Source organism: Misgurnus anguillicaudatus, chromosome 19 (genome assembly GCF_027580225.2).
Source record: "Misgurnus anguillicaudatus chromosome 19, ASM2758022v2, whole genome shotgun sequence".
Lineage (NCBI taxonomy): Eukaryota > Metazoa > Chordata > Actinopteri > Cypriniformes > Cobitidae > Misgurnus > Misgurnus anguillicaudatus.
Window position 1 is genome coordinate 13,875,578 of NC_073355.2, and position 25,914 is coordinate 13,901,491.

At 37.8% G+C, this 25,914-nt stretch overlaps 1 protein-coding gene and 1 long non-coding RNA gene across 3 annotated transcripts in view; both read left to right on the plus strand.

Annotated features, from left to right (window-relative positions):
- The first annotated feature begins 4,464 nt into the window (after positions 1-4,464).
- col5a3a (collagen, type V, alpha 3a) overlaps positions 4,465-25,914 on the plus strand; it is a 94,906-nt gene continuing 73,456 nt past the window's right edge. For both annotated transcript variants that reach the window (XM_073856982.1, XM_073856983.1), the window contains exons 1-3: positions 4,465-4,707; positions 24,428-24,595; positions 24,719-24,932. In XM_073856982.1, coding sequence (XP_073713083.1) covers positions 4,647-4,707; positions 24,428-24,595; positions 24,719-24,932 — 443 coding nt within the window. In that variant the 5' untranslated portion in view covers positions 4,465-4,646. The remainder of the gene's footprint in view (positions 4,708-24,427; positions 24,596-24,718; positions 24,933-25,914) is intronic.
- LOC129438422 (uncharacterized) lies at positions 8,422-9,616 on the plus strand. The gene is made up of 4 exons (XR_012358963.1): positions 8,422-8,694; positions 8,765-8,823; positions 8,890-8,957; positions 9,021-9,616. It is a non-coding gene; the product is annotated as an uncharacterized lncRNA (long non-coding RNA).

Here is a 25,914-nt window from a genome sequence, read left to right on the forward strand (position 1 = left end):
AAACGTATTTAATGTGGTTTTAGGCAGGATATGGACCAAAATGGTCAGTATGAACAAGGTATTAGATCTTTGAGTTCAGCTAATGAAAAATGAGGGCAAAAACAAAAGTGTTGCGTTTATAATTTTGTTCAGTATAGGTACAGGTATACATTTGGTACCAATTTGTCCCTTAAGGTATATGAGCTGTTTAGGTGCAAAGCTGTACCTTTTGAAAGGATGTCATCGCAGTGACAGCGATTGTACTGTGTACTGTTTACGTGAGAAAAAGTTAAAATTTAAGTTGTCTTTCATGTTTATGAAGTCATATGAAGTAGCAGTGTCTGAGTTGTGAATGAATTATTTATACCAGTTATGAATGAACTGATTGATTCAACTGAACTGGATTTAATTAAGGAGCAAGTGAACAAATAAACTGAGTCAACTGGATTGAAGTGACCCAAAGATCCAATTAGAGTTGTTGTCAGTGGTCAACTTTTATTATATTTTTGTGGTGCTTTTGAACTTTTTTTTAAAAGTCTCTATTCATTGTAACTAATCAGTATTCTTTACATTTTTGTGTGATACATAGTTTTAAATGACATGACTTTTAAGCATTTAGCAGACGCTTTTTAGCAAAGTGATTCATACACTCACCTAAAGGATTATTAGGAACACCATACAAATACTGTGTTTGACCCCCTTTCGCCTTCAGAACTCCCTTAATTCTACGTGGCATTAATTCAACAAGGTGCTGAAAGCTTTTTTGAGAAATGTTGGCCCAAATTGATAGGATAGCATCTTGTAGTTAATGGAGATTTGTGGGATGGACATCAAGGGCATGAAGCTCCCGTTCCACCACATCCCAAAGATGCTCTATTGGGTTGAGATCTGGTGACTGTGGGTGCCATTTTAGTACAGTAGCCATCAGAGGATGGGTACATGGTGGTCATAAAGGGATGAACATGGTCAGAAACAATGCTCAGGTAGGCCGTGGCATTTAAACAATGCCCATTTGGCACTAAGGGGCCTTAAGTGTGCCAAGAAAACATCCCCCACACCATTACACCACCACCACCAGCCTGCACAGTGGGAACAAGGCATGATGGATCCATGTTCTCATTCTGTTTACGCCAAATTCTGACTCTCCATCTGAATGTCTCAACAGAAATCAAGACTCATCAGTTCAGTCTTCAACTGTCCAATTATGGTGAGCTCGTGCAAATTGTAGCCTCTTTTTCCTATTTGTAGTTGAGATGAGTGGTACCCGGTGGGGTCTTCTGCTGTTGTAGCCCATCTGCCTCAAGGTTGTGCGTGTTGTGGCTTCACAAATGCTTTGCTGCATACCTCGGTTGTAATGAGTGGTTATTTCAGTCAAAGTTGCTCTTCTATCAGCTTGAATTAGTCGGCCCATTCTCCTCTGACCTCTAGCATCAACAAGGCATTTTCACACACAGGACTGCCGCATACTGAATGTTTTTCCCTTTTACACCATTCTTTGTAAACCCTAGAAATGGTTGTGCGAGAAAATCCCAGTAACTGAGCAGACTGTGAAATACTCAGACTGGCCCGTCTGCCACCAACAACCATGCCATACTCAAAAATGCTTAAATCACCTTTCTTTCCCATTCTGACATTCAGTTTGGAGTTCAGGAGATTGTCTTTACCAGAACCACACCCCTAAATGCATTGAAGCAACTGCCATGTGATTGGTTGATTAGATAATTGCATTAATGAGAAATTGAACAGGTGTTCCTAATAATCCTTTAGGTGAGTGTATACTGTAGGAGGCAATAAAATGAAAAGTGCTAACATAACATTGTTGTAATGTATGTACCTGTGAAAAGTAAAAAGAGGGGAAAAAGTCTAGCTTTCTAAGCGTGAGTAAATCATGACTGTATTAATCCTTTAACTACTTTGAATGTAGATTATATGTTTATTCTCAAAAGCAATCAGAAGCTATACACAGTAACAATATGCTCTTTATGCTCATTAACTCTCTGTATTAATATAAATCAAAGAGGCCCACAAACAAGGTGACCTGACAGTAATAAGTATTAGCTGTGATGTGATATGTACAGGGACATGCTGTTAGGGGGATGCAGAGACACTGAAGAATAAAGAGATGTTATATTTGTTAGGATGTCTCAGTCCCACACTTTCCTCGTGTTGCATGTTGTGTTTTAGATCTTTTCCCTAAAGGATGAGGCTGTGAGAGGAGAGGCACGGCATCACTTTATCTGCTTAATCTTCTTTCCGTTTAAATTTAGAAGATCGCTGGCTCACGCATAAAGGCCTGTCACACGCTGGGCCATCATGATGTCAGCTCTATCAATTATTGCCGATTAGAGGAATCCGTCTCGTAAAGGCTTGTCAGTCTGCGTGTCCAAACCGCACCAGAACTTTGGCCAAGTTCTTCGTTGGGACTCCAAAGAGATATTGCGTCAAACGAAAACCCTGGTGGGCTTTCCCTTTTCGCAAATATCTTATACTCTGTTTGAACATGTGATCTGCAGGGTGGAATTTTGATATGTAAGATGGATAATGAAAGACTATGAGGGTAATATGGTCCAAATACTCTCAAGACTCATTTAGTCCAGCAAGCCTATAGGGCCACCATCCACCATCGAGCAGGAATGCTCGGGGTGCATTGTTCGTTGGAGAGGAGAGATAAGGAGATGACCTTCACTAAATTAGGCTACACATAACTACTCTTTACTGGCCTGAGGTGCTCAAGTTCTCATTCTTTTACTACTATGAAGTTCAAAGTTTGGGCACCTTTCAAAATTTCACCTGTTAATGCATTAAATATTCCAATCTTAAAGCAATGCATGTGCATGATAACATTTTATTATGTAGTCTACATTTATGCATTTGACAGACACTATTTAAAGTGATTTACTGTACATTTAAATGATATATTTATTTTATCAGTAGGAGTGAACAGGGGACAAACTAATGTGAGGTACACCGCTACTTTACATATTTATACAGGGGTGAGCAATCTGTGCCTTTGGTCATTTTCTCTTACTGTCAGAAGATGATCTCTTGTGATTTTGTGAAAAGTTTTGATGTGTTTTTGTTAAGATCTTATGTGTTAGGCATGTAATTAAATTTCTTCATCTTGTGTTTTTTTATTTCTGAGTTGGGTATGTAAGTCACCAAACCCAACCTTATATTATTTTAATCACTGTCTTGTTACCTAAAACATAACAACATTTTGAAACAAGTCAGCAACTACTTGTAACTGATAGCTGGGATTGAAAAAAAATTTACACAGTAAAAGTTACAATTAAGCCTCAGGTATACAATGATAATGAAATGAAAACAATGTAAATACTATTAATCAAGATGATAACTGATAACTGTTAAAGGTGCAGTGTGTAAATTTTAGCAGCCTCTAGTGGTGAGGTTGCAAATTGCAACCAACAGCTCAGTCCACTGCTCACCCCTTGCTTTTGAAACGCATAGAGAAGCTACGGTAGCCAACACAGGACAAACATTTCATCATTGGAGACAACTTAATAAAAAGTTTGTCTGTTAAGAGCTTTTGTAGAAACATGGGGGCACAAAATGGCGTCTTCCATGTACGGTGTATGTAGATAAAAATGTCTCATTCTAAGGTAATAAAAACATAATGGTTCATTTTGAAAGGCCTTTATACACCACTGATAATATAGTTTTGTATATTATTTTTGCATTTCTGTCAAGAGATCCTTCTAAAAATTACACTGCACCTTTAATATAATATATGGGGAAATAACTCCCAATTATGATTTTTTGTCTTAATTGTGCAAAATCTATTGATCCATGACACAAGGATGGTTAGATGAAGGATCGCAGATGGATGGATGTGTGGATATCTATCTATTATAGGCAGATATATAAACAATATCCACCTTTAGTATAAAGACAGATTTTTTTATTATTATTTGTGTTCAAACTAAATTTTCTAGCAGGTGTTACAACAAACCCTTTGTGTGTTACAATGAAGTTGAACCCCGCCTATGCGGTAAGTTGTAAAGTTTGCAGTCCTGTCACTTTCGTCGTAAATGTACGAAATTGTTTATTTGTAGCAGAGAGATGTGTATGTTGATTGTGTATTAAAAATATTTTTTGAATGATAGAGCCAAAGCCAAAAAGTGTTACTTTGTGCAACCCTCTCCCCATATGTGTGTTCCTTGGGAATGGAACCCATGACCTTAACACAATTTGAGCCACGTGATTATTAGTGAGTGAATGCTTTGGTAAACAAATTTATAAAAATATAGTTTTCTTCTCCTTTGTCAACATTAACGTGTGTATATAAAAGTATATGCGTGCGTTTAATAAACGAGAGCCTTCAAAACCGCTAATCACATCAACGTGTTTAGAGCATCATGTAATTTCTGACACGTGTCCTCTGGAGGCATCATCATCACAGTTAAGCATCACAGTCTGGAGATAAACGCACCATGGGAGGGGAGAGGAGGGGACGGGGAGAAAGTTTTGGAGGAGTGAGGAGGCAGAAACTGCATGAGAGGGAAACAGCTCGGAGGTTACTCAAGTCTCTCCATCTCGTGCAGTAGACCGGGACTCGTGCAGCATTTGCAGCTCTGCCTGTGCATATGGCTTCGGCTGTATGATATTTGTATGATAAAGCACTGAAGTGGAGATAACGGGTGAGAAACATGAACGCGCTGCGCGTTATAGTGCCGCTGTTTATTCTCTGCACCGCGACGACGCAAGCAGGTAAAGTATATTCAAAACTTTAATTTAGTTTCCCTTTTAATTAAATTGCGTATTTATAATCGAAAAAAAGAAACATTGCTTATATTTCCGCCGTGACCGATACGGTATTGAGTCAATAATACCCTAAATGTTTTAAAAGTTCAGCAAAGTTTTTTTTAAATTTCTGTTGCTTGCTGGCATTTGAGTTATTTAATCAGTTTTGTTCTTAAACATTATATAATGAAGATTTATAACTGCGGGGGATATAAATGTTTAATATTCAGTATTCCGGTTTGAACTTGTTCAGTGGTTTCATAATGGCATATAATTATACTTAAAGAGCTATGCCATATTGTTGTCAGTCATCTTTCACCTATGCTTTGCCCGATTTATTCAATTGCTTTCCAGTAATGTTAATTTTTTTCAATATATATGAGTATTTATGAATAAAATATGTAATGTGCATAGTATATATCCTTTAATGCAGCAGTATATTATCCTAACAGGCTATTATTGATCAGGTGTTATAGTTAACTTGGCTCGCATAGTTTTAATAATGGGGCGGAAGTGCTTGCACAGCAGACTATGATGTCATGTTAGAGTTTGCTCGTGACCCATGTCGGTTTGCTGTGAAACAGTTTAACATGGGTTTGAGACATAGGTGAATAGTGCTTACTGACCTACTCAACTAGATTAAAATTCCTGTCAGGCAGTTGGCCAACTTTGCTATGTTGCAATAGTGTATATTAGCCTATGTAAGGACCATAAGCCCAAAACCAGGATTTGAAATGTATGGCCAAAGTCATTTCAGTTAAAAGCCCATTGTGAGGATAGGATTATGAGTGAACCTAAACAGTAAAATAAATCAAAATGACATTTCTTATTTTGCAACAAATTCTTTAAAAGTTAATTTAACTATCAATTATAAAATAATTGACTCACTATCATACCATCCCACATGTTTATGACTTCCTTTCTTCAGTTAAACACAAATAATTTTATATAAAAATTGTCGTCATGTTATCTTCTTATATGGAGGTCAACATTGTGAAGCTCCAATGTGGCATCTCATTGGTTTGCTGAAGCAAAATGATACGCTTGTGAGAGAAAGTGATTTAAATTTTGAGCTATTAGTGATTAATACCAAAGATATTTCATATTAACAATTACATTGCTATGAATGGGGGAGAACACAGCGGTCAATATGGCTGCTCTGCAAAGACCCAGTCATCAACCATTATGATTGGGTCTTTCCATTAAAAAGACCCAGTCATCAACCATTAAAGGATGACATCATCTGGGGGAGGGGCTCTTAACAGACTCGCCTGTTTTTAGAAAAAGTCCCTGATGATTGTTTGCGCATGCGCAGTATCTGGCAGGTCTTGCTTTTAGACTTGGAGGTGTTGCAAATATGGTGGCGCAGCGACGCGACTTCCTTTATTTATCACAAAATGACGAAATGTGCATATGACAAGTAGTCACGGTAGAACCAATGAGATTTGACATGATCATTGTGCTGCCATTTGAACTTATCATGGTGATCTCTATGTTGCCATGGATACATGATGTGTCAATGGCTTAATATGATCAAAATACTAATGAATAATTTTGTCCCACTATTGTTTTGTTTCAGAATGCAAAATTTATTATGGTGTGCATCTGTTGGTATTGTTAAACAGTTATAGTGAATTATTGAATTTACAGCAAGGGGCAGTAGTTGACTCTTTACAGCTGTGTGGATGTTGTGACTTTAGCCAAAGCAAACTCCACCAGTTATCCTTGGATTTGTAGTCATTACATGATGTTACATCTGCTGGTCAGGCCAAAACAGGTCACACTTCATCTCAGTATGAAGGACATCTGCAGAGAGACACAGCTGCAATGGCATCACTCCTCTTTGGTGCGGTCATGGCTCCTGATAGTGTGTGATCAAGCAGGATGTGGTTATTTGTGTCAGCTGTTGGGTATCCGCAGGATTGCTCTGCAAAAGTCTGGCACAAGTTTTTATGTGTGTACAGTAACTGTAGGACGCTTTGTCGTCATGTTTGACGTGAGGAACAAAGAAATTTTTTCTGTTTGTGATTCTTCTGTCTGTCTTCATCCCCGTATTTATTTCCAATCTATCTTTGCCATCTTTTTCAAAGGCCTTGAGAGTTTCAGAGCTAAAGGGGAACTATGTCTGATGTTGCATCTTCTCTTTATGGTTATCATGAGTGTCTGGTCCATGCCGGCCTCCCCCTGTTCCTCGTCGTTCACACGGCCTGATGGAGACTTGTACAAAGGAGCCGCCATAGATGTTCTGTTTGATCCCAGTACAAGTAAAGAACAAACAAGCAAATGAAACAGTATGGATGAGAATAGAGGCCAGTGAGTATATTAGCTTCCCCTTCGAGCTGCTGGAGATATGAAAAGCCTTTCCCCTCTGTAAACAGAAATGCCTCCCTGCTGCTGAGGAGCAGGGCCATCAGGGCTGCTATGATCCCCTCTGAAATCTGTCATCCATCCAGTAACAATACAAGCATCTGGCTTACAGAAGTAGATTCATGTCTTTCCTTTGTGCCCATAGCATCAGTTGGGTTTATAATCATGTTTATGTTGTTTAGAACAATAGTAATGTCAGGTCTGTTGTCTTATTTTGAAATCTGAATCCGTGGTCTGAACTATTATTTTTGTATCTAGTTTTAAAAGTTAAATGTTTAATTTCACTAAAGATCTAGCAGCGATGAAAGGCAATTGGTGTGCTGCCTTGCATCGCCTATTTAGGGCAAAAAAGTTGCATCTAAACAGCTAATGCCCATAGCACGTACGTTATTTGCGTGCATGAAAGGAAAGAGCTCTCACATACCAGCAGGTGGCAGTAGTCTGAATTCGTGAACCAAAAAGCTGAGGAGTGAAAACCGCGGATATACAAACCGCAACTAAAGCTGCACATGAATACCATTTTTAGAACATAGATAAACAAATATTTTATATTATTATTATACATATAAACATATTCTTATATCTTAAATCATTAAGGCTTATTAATACACAAATATACGTCTATATATAATTCTTACATTTGTATAGGCCTATATAACTTTTCATATATTCTTGTATATATTTAAATATATACACTCACCTAAAGGATTATTAGGAACACCTGTTCAATTCTGATTAATGCAATTATCTAATTCACCAATCACATGGCAGTTGCTTCAATGCATTTAGGGGTGTGGCCCTGGTCAAGACAATCTCCTGAACTCCAAACTGAATGTCAGAATGGGAAAGAAAGGTGATTTAAGCTTTTTGAGCGTGGCGCGGTTGTTGGTGCCAGACGGGATGGTCTGAGCAGGGCCGTGCACAGACATTTTGAGGGGCAGTGGCCCAAACCAAAAAGGGGGCACAGGGGGCACAATTTATATGGTTTTAATAATATGATGTGTTATAGATTAGTATCAAATAATGTAAGTGATTATAATGGAAAATAGACTTTATAACAAGATTTAGAGTGTGACAAAACTTCTTAATATTCTATATGATTTACATGCTGAAGCTTTGAATCCATGTTTGCAATTTTGAACAGCTTTTGCAGCCTCCCTTCCAACTCTTGTCTTTTTTTTAAAAACATTGTTTTTTATTTTTTTGTCGACAAAGTGTGCCAACAACAGCAAATTTGGTGTTACTTATATTAGATCTCATCGGGTACATTACTCATTAGACAATCACTGTAATTCTAAAATGTTTGCTAATGTGGTGGTGTGTAGCCTCACCCATTGGTTTGTTTCTGTTAAATCTGTGGACCAATCGAAGCATGTTATGATTTCGTGGTTGCTCATTGGTTGGTGCTACACAAATCTACAAACCAATGGGAGCCGGGTTTGGAGGATATAAGAATCCTAGTGGTGTAGCACCTGGAAACGTTGTCATTTACGTCATGCCCTGTATGGAAGTGCTCTTTGTGAATGAGCGGAGGGCGGCGGCGCGTCATTCATTAGCCTTGGCTTTGCGTGTTGTTGTTAATGAGCGGTAAGTGATTTGGTGGTATGTAAATCATCAGTTAACTTTAAATCACTTATAATGGCATCTATTACTGCAGGATCGGCTTTTAGCTGGTTCCCAGATGGCTGTATGTTGCAGTATTCGCAGCAGCTACAGGTGGGTTATTTTGGCGTTGGGGAAACCTAATGCGTTTAAAGGGAGATTAATTGTTTGTGTGTTTAGTTTGCTGCACAGGCAAACTGGTAATACCTCATTGATTGACCGGGCATGACGGTTTCATTAACCCCTCGGTATGTATTGTTGTTTTTACTTGTTAAAATTTTCTTGTATTAAATTGTGTTTTCGTTTGGCAGTTAAATGTAAGTTCCGTTTCGGATGAGACTACATTGCTGCTTTGCCTGGAGATTGTTTCTTTCGTGTGTGTTTGTGGATTCGTCTAGTGGCACATCCTCACCCTTTATTGGACTGCATCCATTTAGGGGCTCGGGCTGGGAGGCGTATAATCTGGGTTCAGCCTTGCCCACAACGTTTATTGGCATGCAGGAGTGGATGTCGGTGTGACGTATCGACCAGTGTTAGTTATTTTTTTTGTTAAGGTTTTTATTTGTTTAATTTGGTGTTGTATTTATTCACTTCTATAAAGTGGGAGCTTGCGCCGGAATGTGTGTAGTTTACACTATTTGCTGTGAGAATTTTTGTGGTGTTTTCACGAGTGTATTTTTATATAGTGTGGGGTGACCCCTTGACTTCCTGAAGGCGAGCTCCCCTTATTGATGTGATTTTTGTATTTTTTGTTTTTGTTTACTGTCATACATGTTTTCTATTTATTATTATAATAAACAAATTATATTTTTCATAATTCATTGTTTGTATCTTTCTCACACCACCCACGACTATTGGACCTGTGTGTCTTAGTTAAAGATTTCCCGGGTTTCCCGGGTGGCGTAGTCGGAACATTGGTATCTCAAAATTGGTAATTCACCGCTCTGCTACACTAAGTTGTTAGCACTTTGAGAAGACGGAGAGCAAATCATCCACAGAAATAAAAAAACATAGGAAAGCCGAGAGAGGTCATCCATATTTTTAGTTTTCTCATGATCTCGAGATAACAAAAGTTGTTTTCTCACTATCCAGACATAATAATCTAAATGCAATAATGTAATTTCCTGTCCATAATATTTCATTTATTTTGAAGTGGACTGCTGATGCATAAGTCTTCGCCGTTACCACGCGTAGCTAATTGTCGATAGACTTAATAAATAAATAAAGTTTGATGTTCGTGAATTTGGGGACCATCTCTAAAGTGCACTGTACACGTTTCTATCTTCAATAGTATTTAACAGTTTATTTGAATAAATATTAAACATCTAAAAATGTGTGCATTATAGTTGACAACCAAGAACACTTTACAGTTGGTTTTGTGACTGTTTGTTGACTTTAAGTTATTCCATTTTAATGCTGTTTAGAGTGGAGACGTGTATGGAGTACTTTGGAGACGGTCCCTAATTTCACCGCGCTATCAAATGGTCAATTATTGGCAAATCTGTTTCATCTTGAGCGAATCCCTGATGTAAGTAAAATCTCATTTGTTCATCCATGCTAATTTGCTAAATATGCTTTTGCTGTCTAAAAATTATGTTTTATTGAGTACACGTATGCTTTAATTACATCACAAGAATACAACTTTTGTTATGTCGAGATCACAAGAAAACAAGCTGCTGTTTTCTCGAGATAACAAGAAAATTAAGTAGTGATCACTAGAACACAAGCAAGCAAAAATAAATATAGAACACGACCTCTCTCGGCTTCAATCTACCAAATTACTAATTGAGCAGGTTAACATCTGAGGTAATGTAATCTACCTGTTAATACAACAAACTGTCGTCTCCGCCCTTCAAAGAGTGGACACGACACAAAATGTGAGAGATGCTGCGGGGCGGGCGGGAAATCACGAAGTGGATTACCAGAAACAGTGGATCTTAAGACGAGCTGTAACAGAACACTTTAACTGGGGTTGGCGAGAGGGGCACCTCAGCCGATTAGGGCAGAAGGGCAGTTGCTCTAGCCACCGGGCCACCCCCCTGTGCACGGCTCTGGGTCTGAGTATTTCACAATCTGCTCAGTTACTGGGATTTTTCACGCACAACCATTTCTAGGGTTTACAAAGAATGGTGTGAAAAGGGAAAAACATCCAGTATGCGGCAGTCGTCTGGGCGAAAATGCCTTGTTGATGCTAGAGGTCAGAGGAGAATGGGCAGACTGATTCAAGCTGAAAGCAACTTTGACTGAAATAACCACTTGTTACAACCGATGTATGCAGCAAAGCATTTGTGAAGCCACAACACACACAACCTTGAGGCGGATGGGCTACAACAGCAGAAGACCCCACCGGGAACCACTCATTTCCACTACAAATAGGAAAAAGAGGCTACAATTTGCACGAGCTCACCAAAATTGGACAGTTGAAGACTGGAAAAATGTTGCCTGGTCTGATGAGTCTCGATTTCTGTTGAGACATTCAGATGGTAGAGTCAGAATTTGGCATAAACAGAATGAGAACATGGATCATTCATGACTTGTTACCACTGTGCAGGCTGGTGGTGTAATGGTGTGGGGGATGTTTTCTTGGCACACATTAGGCCCCTTAGTGCCAAATTGGGCATTGTTTAAATGCTACGGCCTACCTGAGCATTGTTTCTGACCATGTCCATCCCTTTATGACCACCATGTACTCATCTTCTGATGGCTACTTCCAGCAGGATAATGCACCATGTCACAAAGCTCAAATCATTTCAAATTAGTTTCTTGAACATGACAATGAGCGACGCATGCTGAATTGTCTAATAATCTGCATCTATTGACTGAAAATGGTGCATAACCAAGGCTCGAAAACAGCTAGATGTTTGCCAGTGTATGAATGTCGGCTCGGTGTGTCCCGGGTTTTAAACTGGTAGGGTTTGTGTGTTTAATGCGTGTATGTTTGTGGAACCATCAGTGTTAAGCTTTGGATGGAGAGATGATGCAGGTGTTTCCTTTGTAGACCCAGTTACAGTGGATGTCTCACAGTGAGTAAATATCACAGAACAAACATTACAGACTGAGGAATGCGAGAGTGATGTGTAATGATGCTCAGATCCCTGGCACAGAAGACTGTCTACTCAGCAGTTCACAGACTTTGGATACAGTATCCAACGGTGCTCAAAGGCACCATCCCAAAGTCCACCTGCTGCTCACAATACCAAAACCTTTGGTGTAGATTGCACAGTAACACATTAGAAGAACCAAATTCCCCATTTGGTTCTTCTAATGTGTTACTGCATTCACAAGCCAATGGTGCCCGAGATTTGCTTGGTTAAAGTTTTTTTTTAAATATCGTTATTTGTGTTCAGCAGAACAAGGGAATTATGGAACAACTTGAGGTTGGGTAAATGATGACAAAATTTTCATTTTTAGGTGGACTATCCCTTTCACTTTAGCAATTAAAACTGGTTGTGTGTTGTGAGAAATTAGGTCATATTAAATATATTATATGTTTTGTCTTGATCTTATAAACTTAAACTAAATTAGTTTTGTGGGAGAAATAGTTATAATTTAAATGTACAGTAATTGTTCCAACCTGTTAATTTATTTCATTACAAAATAAAAATGTTTTTAATAAATGGAGTCAGACAAAGTAACGAAGAAAAGCATCCAAAAAGAGTCCAGAATAAGCCAATAGGAGTCCTGTTTAATAAAATGACAACAGATTTTTTTTTTCTTTTTTTAAATTTTAGACAAAGGGTGACATTGTTGTGTCATTGAATAAATAACATAATTCCCATAGTTACCTTTTTGTTATTCCATATTTTTTTTTAAAATATTAATGGTAGAATTAATTAAGCGACCTTACATTTTTAAACATTGTCTACTAAACAGTATATTAAGATTGAAAAAAATTAATTTCCATTAACATTACCGGTTATCTCGAGTGTCATTCCATACAGGGCAAGAATTCACTGATAAAATTGGGAAGATTCCAGGTTCCTCATGACATGCAGCCACAATTCTGAATGACTTCAAAACATGAATTAAAGATAAGATGAAACAGATCCAACCTAAAATCTCAATCAGGTTTATAATCTAAGCTCAAAAGGTTTGTATAGGCTATCTGTTTTTTAAGGACATCAATTGGAAAGCACTCACTTAATGTCTTAAAGGCATATAATTAGCAGAATATACAATTTCTTGGGAAAGTGATGAAAGATGAAATATGTTAGGATCCAATTCAACACAACAGAAATTCAGACTTAGTAAAAGTGTTTAACTAAAGCTTAACCATGACTGAGGTTTGGCGAACTGGGAAAGTGTTTCTAGAGAGCCTTTGGGCGTGTCTAAGATGCATTGTCTCTTCTGTCCTCGCTTCATTGCGTCTGCTGTCTAAAGGGTTTGGCTCCGGGCCCCTCAAGGTCAGGGGTCAGGGCCAATGTAATTTGATTATATCCAACCTCAAGGGTGTTAAATGCTGTTTTTCGCAAATCCTACAGATATCTGATGCAATTGTTTTAAGAAGTCACAAAATACGTTTTGATTCTGTACACAACTAAAAGTTGCCAAAGAATGGTGTTAAATCTGTTAAATTGTTCTCTGATATCTACATAGAAGTTATGTGGCTTTATTAAGTGCAAAAAATATCCAGAGACGGTCCATTTACACCACTAGGATTTGCCCTTAGTCTATTACTACCTTATTTGAAGGGGTCATGAATAATAATGTTGAGCTCAGCTCTGATTGGCTGTTTCTCAGAGCAGCTCATTTCATGTGTGTAAACCATAGACTGTAAAAACAGATAGACGATGCCCGTTCGCTCCCTTCCATTGGTGAAAAATGAAGCCGTCAGAGTCCCGATATGGCGCTAACATCTTGGGTCTTGAGTCTGCGCAGTAGCGATTTCAGGACCAGTCCTGCGCAGTAGTGAGCAGGAAGTAAAGCCGCGAAAGCAAGGCCCCACCCTCACTTTCGCAGAATGCGCATATCACAGCTGTCAAATCATGACGTGACACCACAGTTTTTATAGCATTAAATATCTAACTAAAACAAACTTATTTTAAAAACAAACACTTGAATTTATATCAGCGTGATAAAAACTAAAGTAAATGACAGAAACCAGCTTCGGAAAAAAGATAATTGAAGTGTAATCAAATTGTTAAGTTGGTCTCAAGTCCCATTGAATAACATGGCGAGGCGGGTTTACTTTTCAGGGCTTGTGCGGCAGGCTTAGTGTAAACAGACCTTATCTTTGAGTCTGTATCAGATGAAGATACAGCATTTGAGGAATAATCAATTGTTTGGAGATTGTTCATGGACGTTTGTGGCTCATCAAAACGTAACTGTAACATCAATATTAGAACTTTAGTCTAAATGCTAGCATATAGCGCTAAGTCACAAGTTTGTTTTTAGTATTGTACTTAATTTAATGTGTAATTTAATGTTGGGGTCGTGACTGTAACGTCGAGCCCAGTCTCCTGAAGATGATGAAGATAAATAGCACAAAGTGTAAAACTCGTGCAATACATACGCCAAATTCCACTTTGGCGTGCATATGATACGCAAGTCCTTCCCATTCACTTCTTTTTTTGTCATTTTATTTATTGGTTTCTCAATTTTTTTGCTATTTTTACTTGGGTTTAGGGTTAGAACAACTTTTTGTTATATAAAAATGACATCCTAACCCAAACCCCAACTCTAACCCCAACTCCAAGCGACCATGGCTTAAATATGGACAAAAACATGGAGAAACCTGTATATAAAATAACCTCATTAAGCATCTTCTAAAATCTAACCCTAAACCCAAGCGAAAATGGTTTAAAAAACAGAAAAAAATTGAGAAACCATTAAATAAAACAACAAAAAAAGATGCCCCGTTTAAGTGAATGGGAAGGACTTGCGTATCATATGCACGCCAAAGTGGAATTTGGCGTATATGTATTGCACAAGTTTTACACTTTGTGCTATTTATACGCATCCTCAGGAGATTGGGTAGGTAACGTCACAGTCGGTGTTATGTTAAGATTGGCCTGTTTTTCAGTGGTCTTGCATAAGAAGGAGGAAACAATCGCACTTGAGGCTCACGATATGTCATTACCATATACAGAGCTCGTATTATTCATCTATAAATACAGTTTTACATTCTATGGCACCAAAAACATTTTGCTTTAGACTAGAGACGTGTGGTACATTTTGGTGTTGTCTTACATCTTAATTGTGGGAGGATGTGCACTGTTTTATGAACACTAAAGGGAGTTCTCTAAAATTATAGTTTATTTTACAGCTAATAATTTACCCAAACACTCATCCCCAGTAACTCAAATACCGTGAATACAGACACACAACATTATGAAATCTGTGGAAAAAGAAGGAAAACAAACTTGATTCGATTACGGCCATTGCAAACAACGCATAATTTAGAATTGTAAATATTCGAATCCCAGTGCATTCAGAGTTTAATTTGGTCGATTTTTTTATTGCTTTCCGGAAAAGCAAGCTTATAATACTCTCTCAGAAATGCTTGCAAAATGTGTTTGTAATGCAACTTGACTGCTGGACATAAATCTTTAATTCATTTAGTGGTTATTTAGGGTGATGTTGGAAAGCAGCCTCTATTGTAGATGAAGACTTCTCAGATCTGCCAGATGGCCGCACCCAGTCAGGTGTACAGTACTGTATGTGATGTAGCTACAGGATCTGGGAGAGCAGCATTTGGCTGAATAAACAGGTGAATCAAATGCACAGGTAGCACAGCCTTGGGATACAAAGTTATTGATGAATGTAATTTGTAAACTTGGCTTCGGTTTGTTGTTGGCTGATGCACAGAGTGCACAACGCATCAGCAAGTTTCTTCTGGAGCGGCTCCGGATCTTTAACATATGGCATCCAGCCATCTGCCTCAAGCTCCTTTATGATGCTGAGGAAAAAACTTTCTTTATACTTAACTTGAGGAAAGGCCCAGTTTTGTTAATTTTGTGGAGTTTATTTTGGGCACGTTGTGTCCATTTTTAGCCAACATAGTTTTTTCCCTAGAAGTAGGCTATTTGCACGCATAACAGTCGGTTTATTTCTTCAGTCACTCTTGCTTGGGTTGGGATGTTATTGGTTTAATGTCATAAATGTGGTTACATTGCAGTCTGTGTCTGGGATGCTTTGTTTTGAGAATTGACTGGGAATTGTTGAGTATCCTGGGAATGTGCTGAAGGAATTCACACTCAGAAGAGGTTTCTGTTCTCAAACTGCCATGCCATTGTTATTATCATGTGAATGTTTCTGAGGTCAGAGGGCAGATATTTTAAAGTGCTGTTCCCTCTAGAGTTTCAGTTTCTCTGTTTGGTAAACAAGTACCTGTAACAAATAACTCTGTATTATAAGTGGGTCGTTGACATGACATATACACTAATAAAGAGTGAAGTCACATTTATTTGCTTTATTTTAACAATGTTTTTAAACTTAATGTTTTTAAAGGTAAGGTAAAGAAAAAAACAGAAAGATAAATATGAATTCACAAAAACTTATAAGAATTAAACATGTTGTTAATTTTTTACTACAGTGCACCATTTCATTACATTATAATCTATTCATAAGGATTAAAGGATTAGTCCATTTTCTTAAAAGAAAAACCCAGATAATTTACTCACCACCATGTCATCCAAAATGTTGATGTCTTTCTTTGTTCAGTCGAGAAGAAATTATGTTTTTTGAGGAAAACATTGCAGGATTTTTCTAATTTTAATGGACTTTAATAGAGCCCAACATTTAATACTTAACTCAACACTTGGCAGTTTTTTTCAACGGAGTTTCAAAGGACTGTAAACGGTCCCAAACGAGGCGTGGGGGTCTTGTCTAGCGAAGCGATTGTCATTTTTGACAGTGAAAGTAACAAGTGTACACTTTTATAGCACAACTTTTCGTCATGTAGATCCGGTCGTGATGCGCCAGCTGACCCCACACAATACGTCATCACGTCAAGAGGTCACAGAGGACGAACGCGAAACTCCGCCCCAGTGTTTACAAGCATCTTGAGAGAGGACCGTTCCTACACTGTTGTATGTCAACTGATACTAATTAAGGTCTTTGTGGCAGTTTATTGTTTAAAATGGTCCGCAAATTTGCGGGTTATATATGTAACACGTGACCTCTCTACGTCACTACGCATTTACGTTAGGTCGCGCTGGACCGGATCTAGACGAAAAGTTGTGGTTTAAAAGTACATATTTTTTATTTTTTTTGTCAAAAATGACAATCGTTTGGGATAGTTTATAGTCCTTTGAAACTCCGTTGAAAAAAACTGTTAAGTGTTGAGTTAAGTATTAAATGTTGGGCTCTATTAAAGTCCATTAAAATTAGAAAAATCCTGCAATGTTTTCCTCAAAAAACATAATTTCTTCTGGACTGAACAAAGAAAGACATCAACATTTTGGATGACATGGTGGTGAGTAAATTATCTGGATTTTTCTTTTAAGAAAATGGACTAATCCTTTAAGAATTTTTGTGACTCTGTGTGACCACAATTGTGACCCTGCCTGTAAAAACCTAGTTTAAAGGGACACTTCAATTTTAAAAAAAATATGCTAATTTTCCAGCTCCCCTGGAGTTGGATATTTGATTTTTGCCGTTTTGGAGTCCATTCAGCTGATTTCCGGGGCTGGGGCTACCACTTTTGGCATGGCTTGGCGTAGTCCATTGAATCTGATTAGACCATTAACATCGCACTCAAAAATGACCAAAGAGTTTTGATATTTTTCCTATTTGAAACTTGACTCTTCTGTAGTTACATTGTGTACTAAGACTGACAGAAAATTAAAAGTTGCGATTTTCTAGGTCGATATGGTTAGGAACTATACTCTCATTCTGGCGTAATAATCAAGGACTTTGCTGCTGTAACATGGCTGCAGGAGGCGCAATAATATTACGCAGCAGCCAAAATAGTCCCCTGCTATTGAAAGTTACCAAGGGGACTATTTTTGGCCACTGGGTAATATCGAGTCAAGTTTTAAATAGAAAAATATCGTAACTCTTTGGTTATTTTGAGCGTGATGCTAATGGTCTAATCAGATTCAATTAATTATGCTAAGCTAAGCTAAAAGTGGTACCGCCAGACCCAGAGATCAGCTGAATGGATTCCAAAATTGTAAAAATCAAATATTTAACTCTAGGGGAGCTGGAAAATGAGCATATTTTACCCTTTAAGAAAGGTGAAGAAACAAACACAAAATATGAATATGAATTCACAAAAATGTATAAGGGCACAATTTCATTACATTATAATCTATTATTAAGGATTAAGAATTTTTGTGACTCTGTGTGACCACAATTGTGATCCTGCCTGTGAAAACCCAGTTAATTTTTTTTTGTGATTTACTGTTTTTCTCATCATCATGTAAAATTACAAAGTCACTACATTTGTGAAAATATAACCTTGATATCTTTAATATTGACTGATATTGACATATCAAAGATTGAAATCAATGTAAAATCAAACTTTGATGCTCCTTATCTCATCATTAGATAATGAGACTTTTATCTGGATTTCACTGACAGGGCCACAATTACTTTCCTTAATCCATATCAGTATTACTTGTCAACTCAATGTACATCTTGAATAGTTTGCTGTGCTTGCATATTGTTTTGATCACATTTAACTTTATGAGTCTTTTGTATGTAACATTGTGGTTGTCAGTACTGTATGCAATATTTGTTTTGTTAGACTTGAGTCTGGTTCTGGATTAAAGAGCAGTCATGTAATGGTTTTGGATCAGATGTGACTGACAGATGTGATGTCTGATGATAATTCAGTCTGTCCTGTCACAGATTACATGCCTGCTTTGTTTCTGCATGTGCCTATATGTGTACTGTATGTCTATGAATGTATATGTGTGCATTTAAAAACATTGTATAAAAGGTGTAAACTAGACATTGACTAACTTGATTGGCTACATATCTCTTGCTACAGTTTGCATTTGCTTACATAGAGACAAACCATTGAGGACATAATGGTCCCAAGCTGTCACTAGGGCAGTACCCTTTAAGAAGGTACTAATATGAACTCTTTAGGTACAAAGGTTTACTTTTTGCCCCAGTGACAGCTCGAGACCATTTTTTGAATTTTTTTCCTGACAGTTTATTCTACCTCATAGTGTCTGGTGGCAGCATTTACATATGTTTGTAAAAAAAATGGCCACTGAAAGGTTTATTCATTTACAGTATCTTTATAATGTATGGACGTTGAATTGACACAGCCCTGTCTAAAAAACCTTTATATGAGTATCTGAATGTTTTCTATTGTGTTTGAGTCTCGCCTGTATACCAGCGTTGTCTTTTTACAAGTCTGTTGCCATGCTTTCGCTCCGCCCAGTATAAAGGCATCTGCTAAACAAATAAATAATGCCATAAAATGCAGTATATTCTTTATTCAGCAGGCAGCTGGCTGGCACAGACAAACTCTTCCCACATGTTTAATTAACAGAAAAGAGAAAGGGCGCTGTGAAAACAGGAGGGCAATTGAAATTTAGGATCGTCGTTTCAGACCCAAATTGCTGCACATGCCAAGGGTTGTGGTTAGGTGAATCTCAGTAATTCATTCAATTCATTAGGTGAAAAGATACATCCCCCTCCGCAGTTCCTTTTTGCATCCACTGATAAATCCCGCTTTTCCAATTTATCGATTCATTAAACAGTAATTTGTTTAACTCGACAATAAATGCAGTTTATTGCTACAACTCAGAGGCAAATTCACAAAACACAAAGAACTGAAAGCAGTGGCTAATGGAATTTCATGTAACAAATGTTGTAATGGCAGCATATATTTATCACATGATGATGTAATAATAGAGAACAGATATGTAACCAATACCTGATTAATATTAATATGGACGATTTTTTACATTAAATTATCCAAAAACTACTAGCACAGTGCTAGATTTTTTTTAAATGTGTACTTACATTATCCCAAATTTTCCACATTGTTTGAATCCAGAGAATTTGCTGCTTAAAGGTTTTAGGGTTGCTTGTTAATGCTGTGTCATGTACAGGTTATCTTTTTGCAGAAGCCATAGGTGTGCTTGACCTTATGTGACACTGTGCAGAATGATGACATATGACATCAAACTTTCATGAGAATATGCTTTTTATTTAGGCCATTATTTGGGATGCACTGAAATGAAAATTCTTGGCCGAAACCGAAAACCGAAAAAGAGGAAACCAAGGCCGAAAACCGAAACACTGAAAGAAATTAGTATGGCAATTATTAGTACCACTGCATTTATGGCCATCACCATGTACTAACTTTACTAGGGGTGTGACACATCACATTACAGTTTTTGAGGCACGGATCGGATTATTTTTCGGATCAGCAAAAAGGGGTGGAAAAATCTAATAAGAAATAAAGAAATTGCAAACATTTATAAAAAAGAACAAAGTTGCACACATAAAGTAAGGTCTGAAATTAGCATTAGGTACAGCAATCGAATTACATGAATCATAAAACTGTCTTAATTGTATAAATTAAATATAATTATTATTCTTTTTAGAGCTACAGAAGTGATTTTCTCTTTGTCTTGGGTTGTTTGATTAACATTAATGACACAGATTTAAGTAGGTTAATTGAGGTTACTGCCTCTTTAAGACCAAATAAGCACAGACTGTTTTCTGACTCTAATCTATAAATACACTTAAGAGTAGGAAAACGAATACTGTGGAGATCATTCTGTTTGTATGCACCCTGTCAATAACACATAGATTTTATGTTCGCTTGCTTTTTAAAACGCGTCTCTCGTATGCACTACTGAGTGCCCTTAAACGCGCGCGCACACACAGAGACCAAGGGTGAATCCCAAACAGCGCAGCATAAACAGTCACTCCACATAAAAACGTTACATTGTTTTTCATTGCTTTATTCGCCAAATGTATGTTAATGGACTACAGTATGAGACACATTAGTGCAACTCTCTCTAAAGTTTACGCATCAAGAGTTCTGATCGATCACGTCTGACACATTCAACCGCATGTGCCTCTGTGCCTACAGAAAGCTGCTCAATTTAGCACCTTTTTGTGGTTAAATACATCCACACCACAGACATGTTGCTTCAGACAAGCACGTGCAGGTCGCGGTTTCTGTTTGCGTCATCAGAACATTTCTGCCATGTTGTTTCGGTGATAAAAGTCTTTCGGCCGAAAAAAACGAAAATGCTCTTTTGGCCCATTTTCGCAGAAATTTTCTGTGGCCGAATATTCGGTGCATCCCTAGCCATTATGGATACATTGTAAACCAGTGGTGTCCAATACGTCGATCGCGATCGACCAGTCGGTCGCAATGGCGGTAGATCGCACATAAGTTAACTGCTGCTCTACGCACGAAATTGGCATTATGGTCTTAAAATACTTGCGTGTTTCACAATTACTCTGAGTTGCTGCGACTTTCTTCTCAAATGTGTTTTTATAAATCTTATGCCAGGCCGCTGCAGCTCAGTCGTCTAACTTCCGCAAATCACCAGGATGCACATTCTTGCCTTCACCCAGGAGCTGATCCACGCGCATGGTTATATGCTTCTTATACTGTTGTCATTTTCTAGTTTGTTTCACTAAACCACATCTCCACTATTTTAAGGAATACTCAACATTTACTCAATGATTTTTTTTAACTCCTCAAAAAGAATAGAGTAATGGTAACAGCCCTAAATTCAATGTAGAGGTATAGTCCTAACAAGCATTTTAAGTATTAAATGATTTTAAAAGTAGATCGCCACACAAAAAAGTCTGGACACCCCTGTTGTAAACAATATTTAACTTTTTCCCCACCATTGACGAGTTTTTACGCCAATTCATATTTTAGCTATTATCCACTAGGCATCGATCTTACCCATCTTATAAAACACTGAAACATCCACTGTTCCAAAAAAGGCAAAAACTCTGTATGTTTTTATCGTTGTTCTGAATCGGATCTCTAACAAAAGTCCTTTACAAAAATGCAATTATCTCAGCTTTTTGTTCAACATTTGGTATTTTTGAAGAAACCTACCCATTAGTGTTGTCACGATACCAAAAATTATTGTTTCGATACCGATACCATGTCAAGGATTTCGATTCCGATACTTTTTCGATACTTTCCTGAAAAGGGAGAAACACTCTCAAATCTCATTGTTGTGCTTTATTTTATAAACGGTCTAATCATACAACACACTTACAAATGAACATATGAACAGCAGATATATTAAACATTTAAGCAAAATATGAAATATATCAAAATATAACAAATAAATTAGAGCAATGGCATTCAAGGTAAAAATGGCATTCATTATCTCAGTTTTCTCTAGTGAGCATTAGCATAGTGAAAAAAAAGATAAACAAGTACTTAAACAAATGTATTGCTTTTTGTTTGTTAATGTTAGTTAATACATAAACATTTATATGATAAACAGATTATAGTGCAAATGTGAAAATATACCTCACTGAACGACATGAGGGTTAATAAATGACATGTTTTTGTGAACTTAAAGCACAACAGTATCTGGGTTCATTTACTTTTTACCACAGTAAAAGTATTTTCTTGTCAGCTAAAATGCTGTCTAATTTCCTAAGTCTGATAACTGTGAGGCGATTGTATTAACTTGGATCATTACAGGCAAAAAACGTGACAACACGCATATCAACAACAATTTGGTAAGTCTAGAATTAATACTTTGGGATGATTAGCAATCTTTCGTCGGATTATTGGATGTTTTAAAGCTGAAGGTCTCTTCTTTGATTTGATATATTGAATGTTTATATATTTTTAAAGAAGAATGGCGAGAAAAGAGTCAAACAGCCCTTACAAATGTACAAATAACATTATGAAGTAAAAACGGAATACAATCGAATAAAGAAAGAATAAAAAAGAGTTTTTGCTTTGAATAGCTCTTGCGATAGTTTGTTGTCATAGGTTGATCGATCTGCGCAGTAGTAGTAGTTTGCATGCGGAAGTGTGTGGAAGTAACTAGAGGTCTTCTCGGGTCCAAGGAAATGTACCTGACCCGAAATGACCCGAATCACTTTTAACCCAAACCTGACATGCATAAATATTTTTTTTTTAAAGAAAGACCCGACCCGAGACAAACCCAATAAAATTAGAGACCGAGTCCAACCCGACCCAGTGGCATTTTTTAACCCGAATGTAAACAGCACCGATGTGTGTGCAGTCATCAGCTCCACACGCACCAGTAAGAAACCCCGGTGGACTCGCAACCAAATTGGCCCATTGCTCCATTTATTTATTTTTTTGTTATCTGACGACGACACCAAGGTAATCGCTAAAATGTCCATTCAAAATTGATTGACAGGTCTGGCTCAACGAAAATTAACCTACCGTCAGCCACACGATGTTCTAAGTGTTCTTGGCAAACAGATGAGGGGTTGGAAAAGGTAAATGGACTGCATTTATATAGCGCTTTCAACAGACCCATGGCCATCCAAAGCACTTTACATGTTACCTTACATTCACCCATTCACTCACACATTTATACACCAACGGCGGTGTCAGCCATGCAAGGCGCCTTCTAGCTCATCCGTAGCAGCTGGGCTTAGGTGCTTGCTTATGCACACCTCGACACTTTGTGTCAGGTGGAACCGGGGATTGAACCACCCACCTTCTGATTTGTAGACAACCTACATGAACCACTTCTGCCACTTCAGATGCACACACGCGAGACAGTTTGGGTCTTCTCTGCTCCGTCTGGCAAAAACACGTACAATTTTTAATGACCCAAGGCTGCTAATATTATACATGAGACGGCACACATGAAACTTGTCTCTTGTCTCGGGTCAGACTTGTTTCGGATCTAAGTGGACCCGTGATGACCTCTAGTAGGAACGTCTAGTGCACATCGCTCTGTTGTTAAAAAATTACTGTCGACATTGAAGGTGAAGACTACAACCCCCATTGTTCCACGCTCTTAATAACGTCTTCACGCTGCAGTCATTGTATAGCGATTTCTAACTTTGAAAGTTTCATATTATGCCTTTAAACCCACACAAACAGCTCGTAAATAAAGCTATTAGCCAGCACAATATATTCTTAGTGAACTACTCCTCAAGTGTCTTAGTTTTACAGTAACTTAACTGTGAATCCTTTTATTGTGCTTATAAACAAGAGGCAGTAAAATGAAGGTCAGAACCTTTTTGAAGAGGTGTTGGCAGGTGTCAGCTGTCAGGTGTTTGTTTAACTATCTCAGACTAGACTGTGTCATAACTCAATCCCATAATGACAGCCCGTTGATAACCACCTGTGGACTTGACTTTAACCCGGCTGCATCTTGGAGCTTTCATGCAGACATTGATGAACTGGCTTCATATCGACAACAATCAGCCAAAATCTCAGCCTGTTGTTCATTCTTGCTATAACCCAAAGGGGATTGGCTTAGTGAATAAAACAGCTGTGAAACCATCAGACTCTAGAGACTATGAATTTAATTTCCTAACTGTTCCTAACTGATATTATTTTATTAGAGAGACACAATCTTTACTAAGTAATAGTTAATTGTATGACATCAGTGTTCAGTGGAAAAGTAATGCATCACTATCCAATCTCTTTGCTATCTGTATTGACCTAAAACATAGATGTTTAAAGTTTAAAAAAGTCCATTAAGTTATTGCAAACCATTGCACTATACACACTGGCAATGCTCAATAATTTTAATATATTTTGCATCCCTAACATATAGAGCAGTAATGTATATATCAACCACCTTTCTGTTTTGTACAGCCAATGTTGTTGATGTCTTGCGGATACTGGAGCTGTCTGAAGACATGGAGGGCGTGTCGATAGAAGCCGGCTTGTGTACTCAAAGAAATGACACAGGAGAGACAGACGTGGCTTACAGGATAAACAAAAAGATTCAACTAAGTGCCCCAACCAAACAGCTTTTTCCAGGTATGGACACTTTGAAGCATGTTTACACAATCTTTCAGTCCGTAGGGTCTTCAATAGAGTGTAAATACCACAGAGACAGTGATGTATATGACGGATGACTCTTTGTTGTTGTCGTCATTGTAGATTCAGAGTTCCCGGAGAACTTCTCTCTGATGACCACGGTGAAGGCTAAGAAGAACTCGCAGTTCTTTCTGCTGTCACTGTATGATGAGCAGGGAGTTCAGCAGCTGGGTCTGGAGATGGGAAGATCACCTGTATTCCTCTATGAGGACCACGAAGGCCAACCATCTCCAGAGCTTTACCCCCTTTTTAAGAAGATTAACCTGGCTGATGGAAAGTAAGTGCTAAAGTTTTAGTAGCCTTTAAGTGGAAATCAAAATGGTGTAACGGTACACATTCACACGGGGCGAAAACGTTAACGCTTGATGGAAGGCTTGTCAATCACAGTGGCGCAACACACGCTCCGGTCTTGCATAAACGTAATTGGCTGGCTCGCACTTGGTTATTTCAGCCCAGTCTCATGAAATGACGTACCTATAGGCAAATTTTTAAATTCTTTTCCGTGATACTGTCACGAATTTCCGTGTTTTTTCTTGACCGTATCACAAATTTCTGTTTATGTGTCATTGTCACGTATTGGTTACTCAACTGTTTTTCCTATTTTCAAACCATTGTCACTTCGGTTCAGGGTTAGATTTACATAAAATGACGTCCTTTCCCAAACCCAACTCTAACCTTAACGCCAGGCGACAATGGTTTAAAATTAGAAAATATTAAAAAATATATAAAAAAATGTATAAACCAATACTTAAAGTGACATCTTAACGCAAACACCAAATCTAACCCTAAACCGAAGCGACAATGGTTTGAATATAGGAAAAACAGTTGAGTAACCAGTACGTGACAATGACACGTAAACAAAAATTTTTGATACGATCACGAAAAAACGTGGAAATTCAGCAATATCACCATAGATACGTAATTTTATGAGACTGGTTAGGTTATTTGCATAAGGTGATCTGATTGACTGACGCAAGCTTTGGCGCTTAAAAAGTTGAGATGTTCAACTTCTGCCGAGAGCAACTGCAGTGACGCGACGTTGATGGATCAATTCAGTTCAGCAACGCATGACATCACCCATTACAGGTAAATGAGAAGTGATAACGCTTACGCCCCGTGTGAATGTACCGTAAATAAACCACAGAAAACTTAAACAATAGGAATTTATAGAAGTTTACAGGAATTATGGGGATTATTTTATAATTTAGGGAAATTTAAATAAACTATATCATATACAAACATAAATAAAAATTTTATTT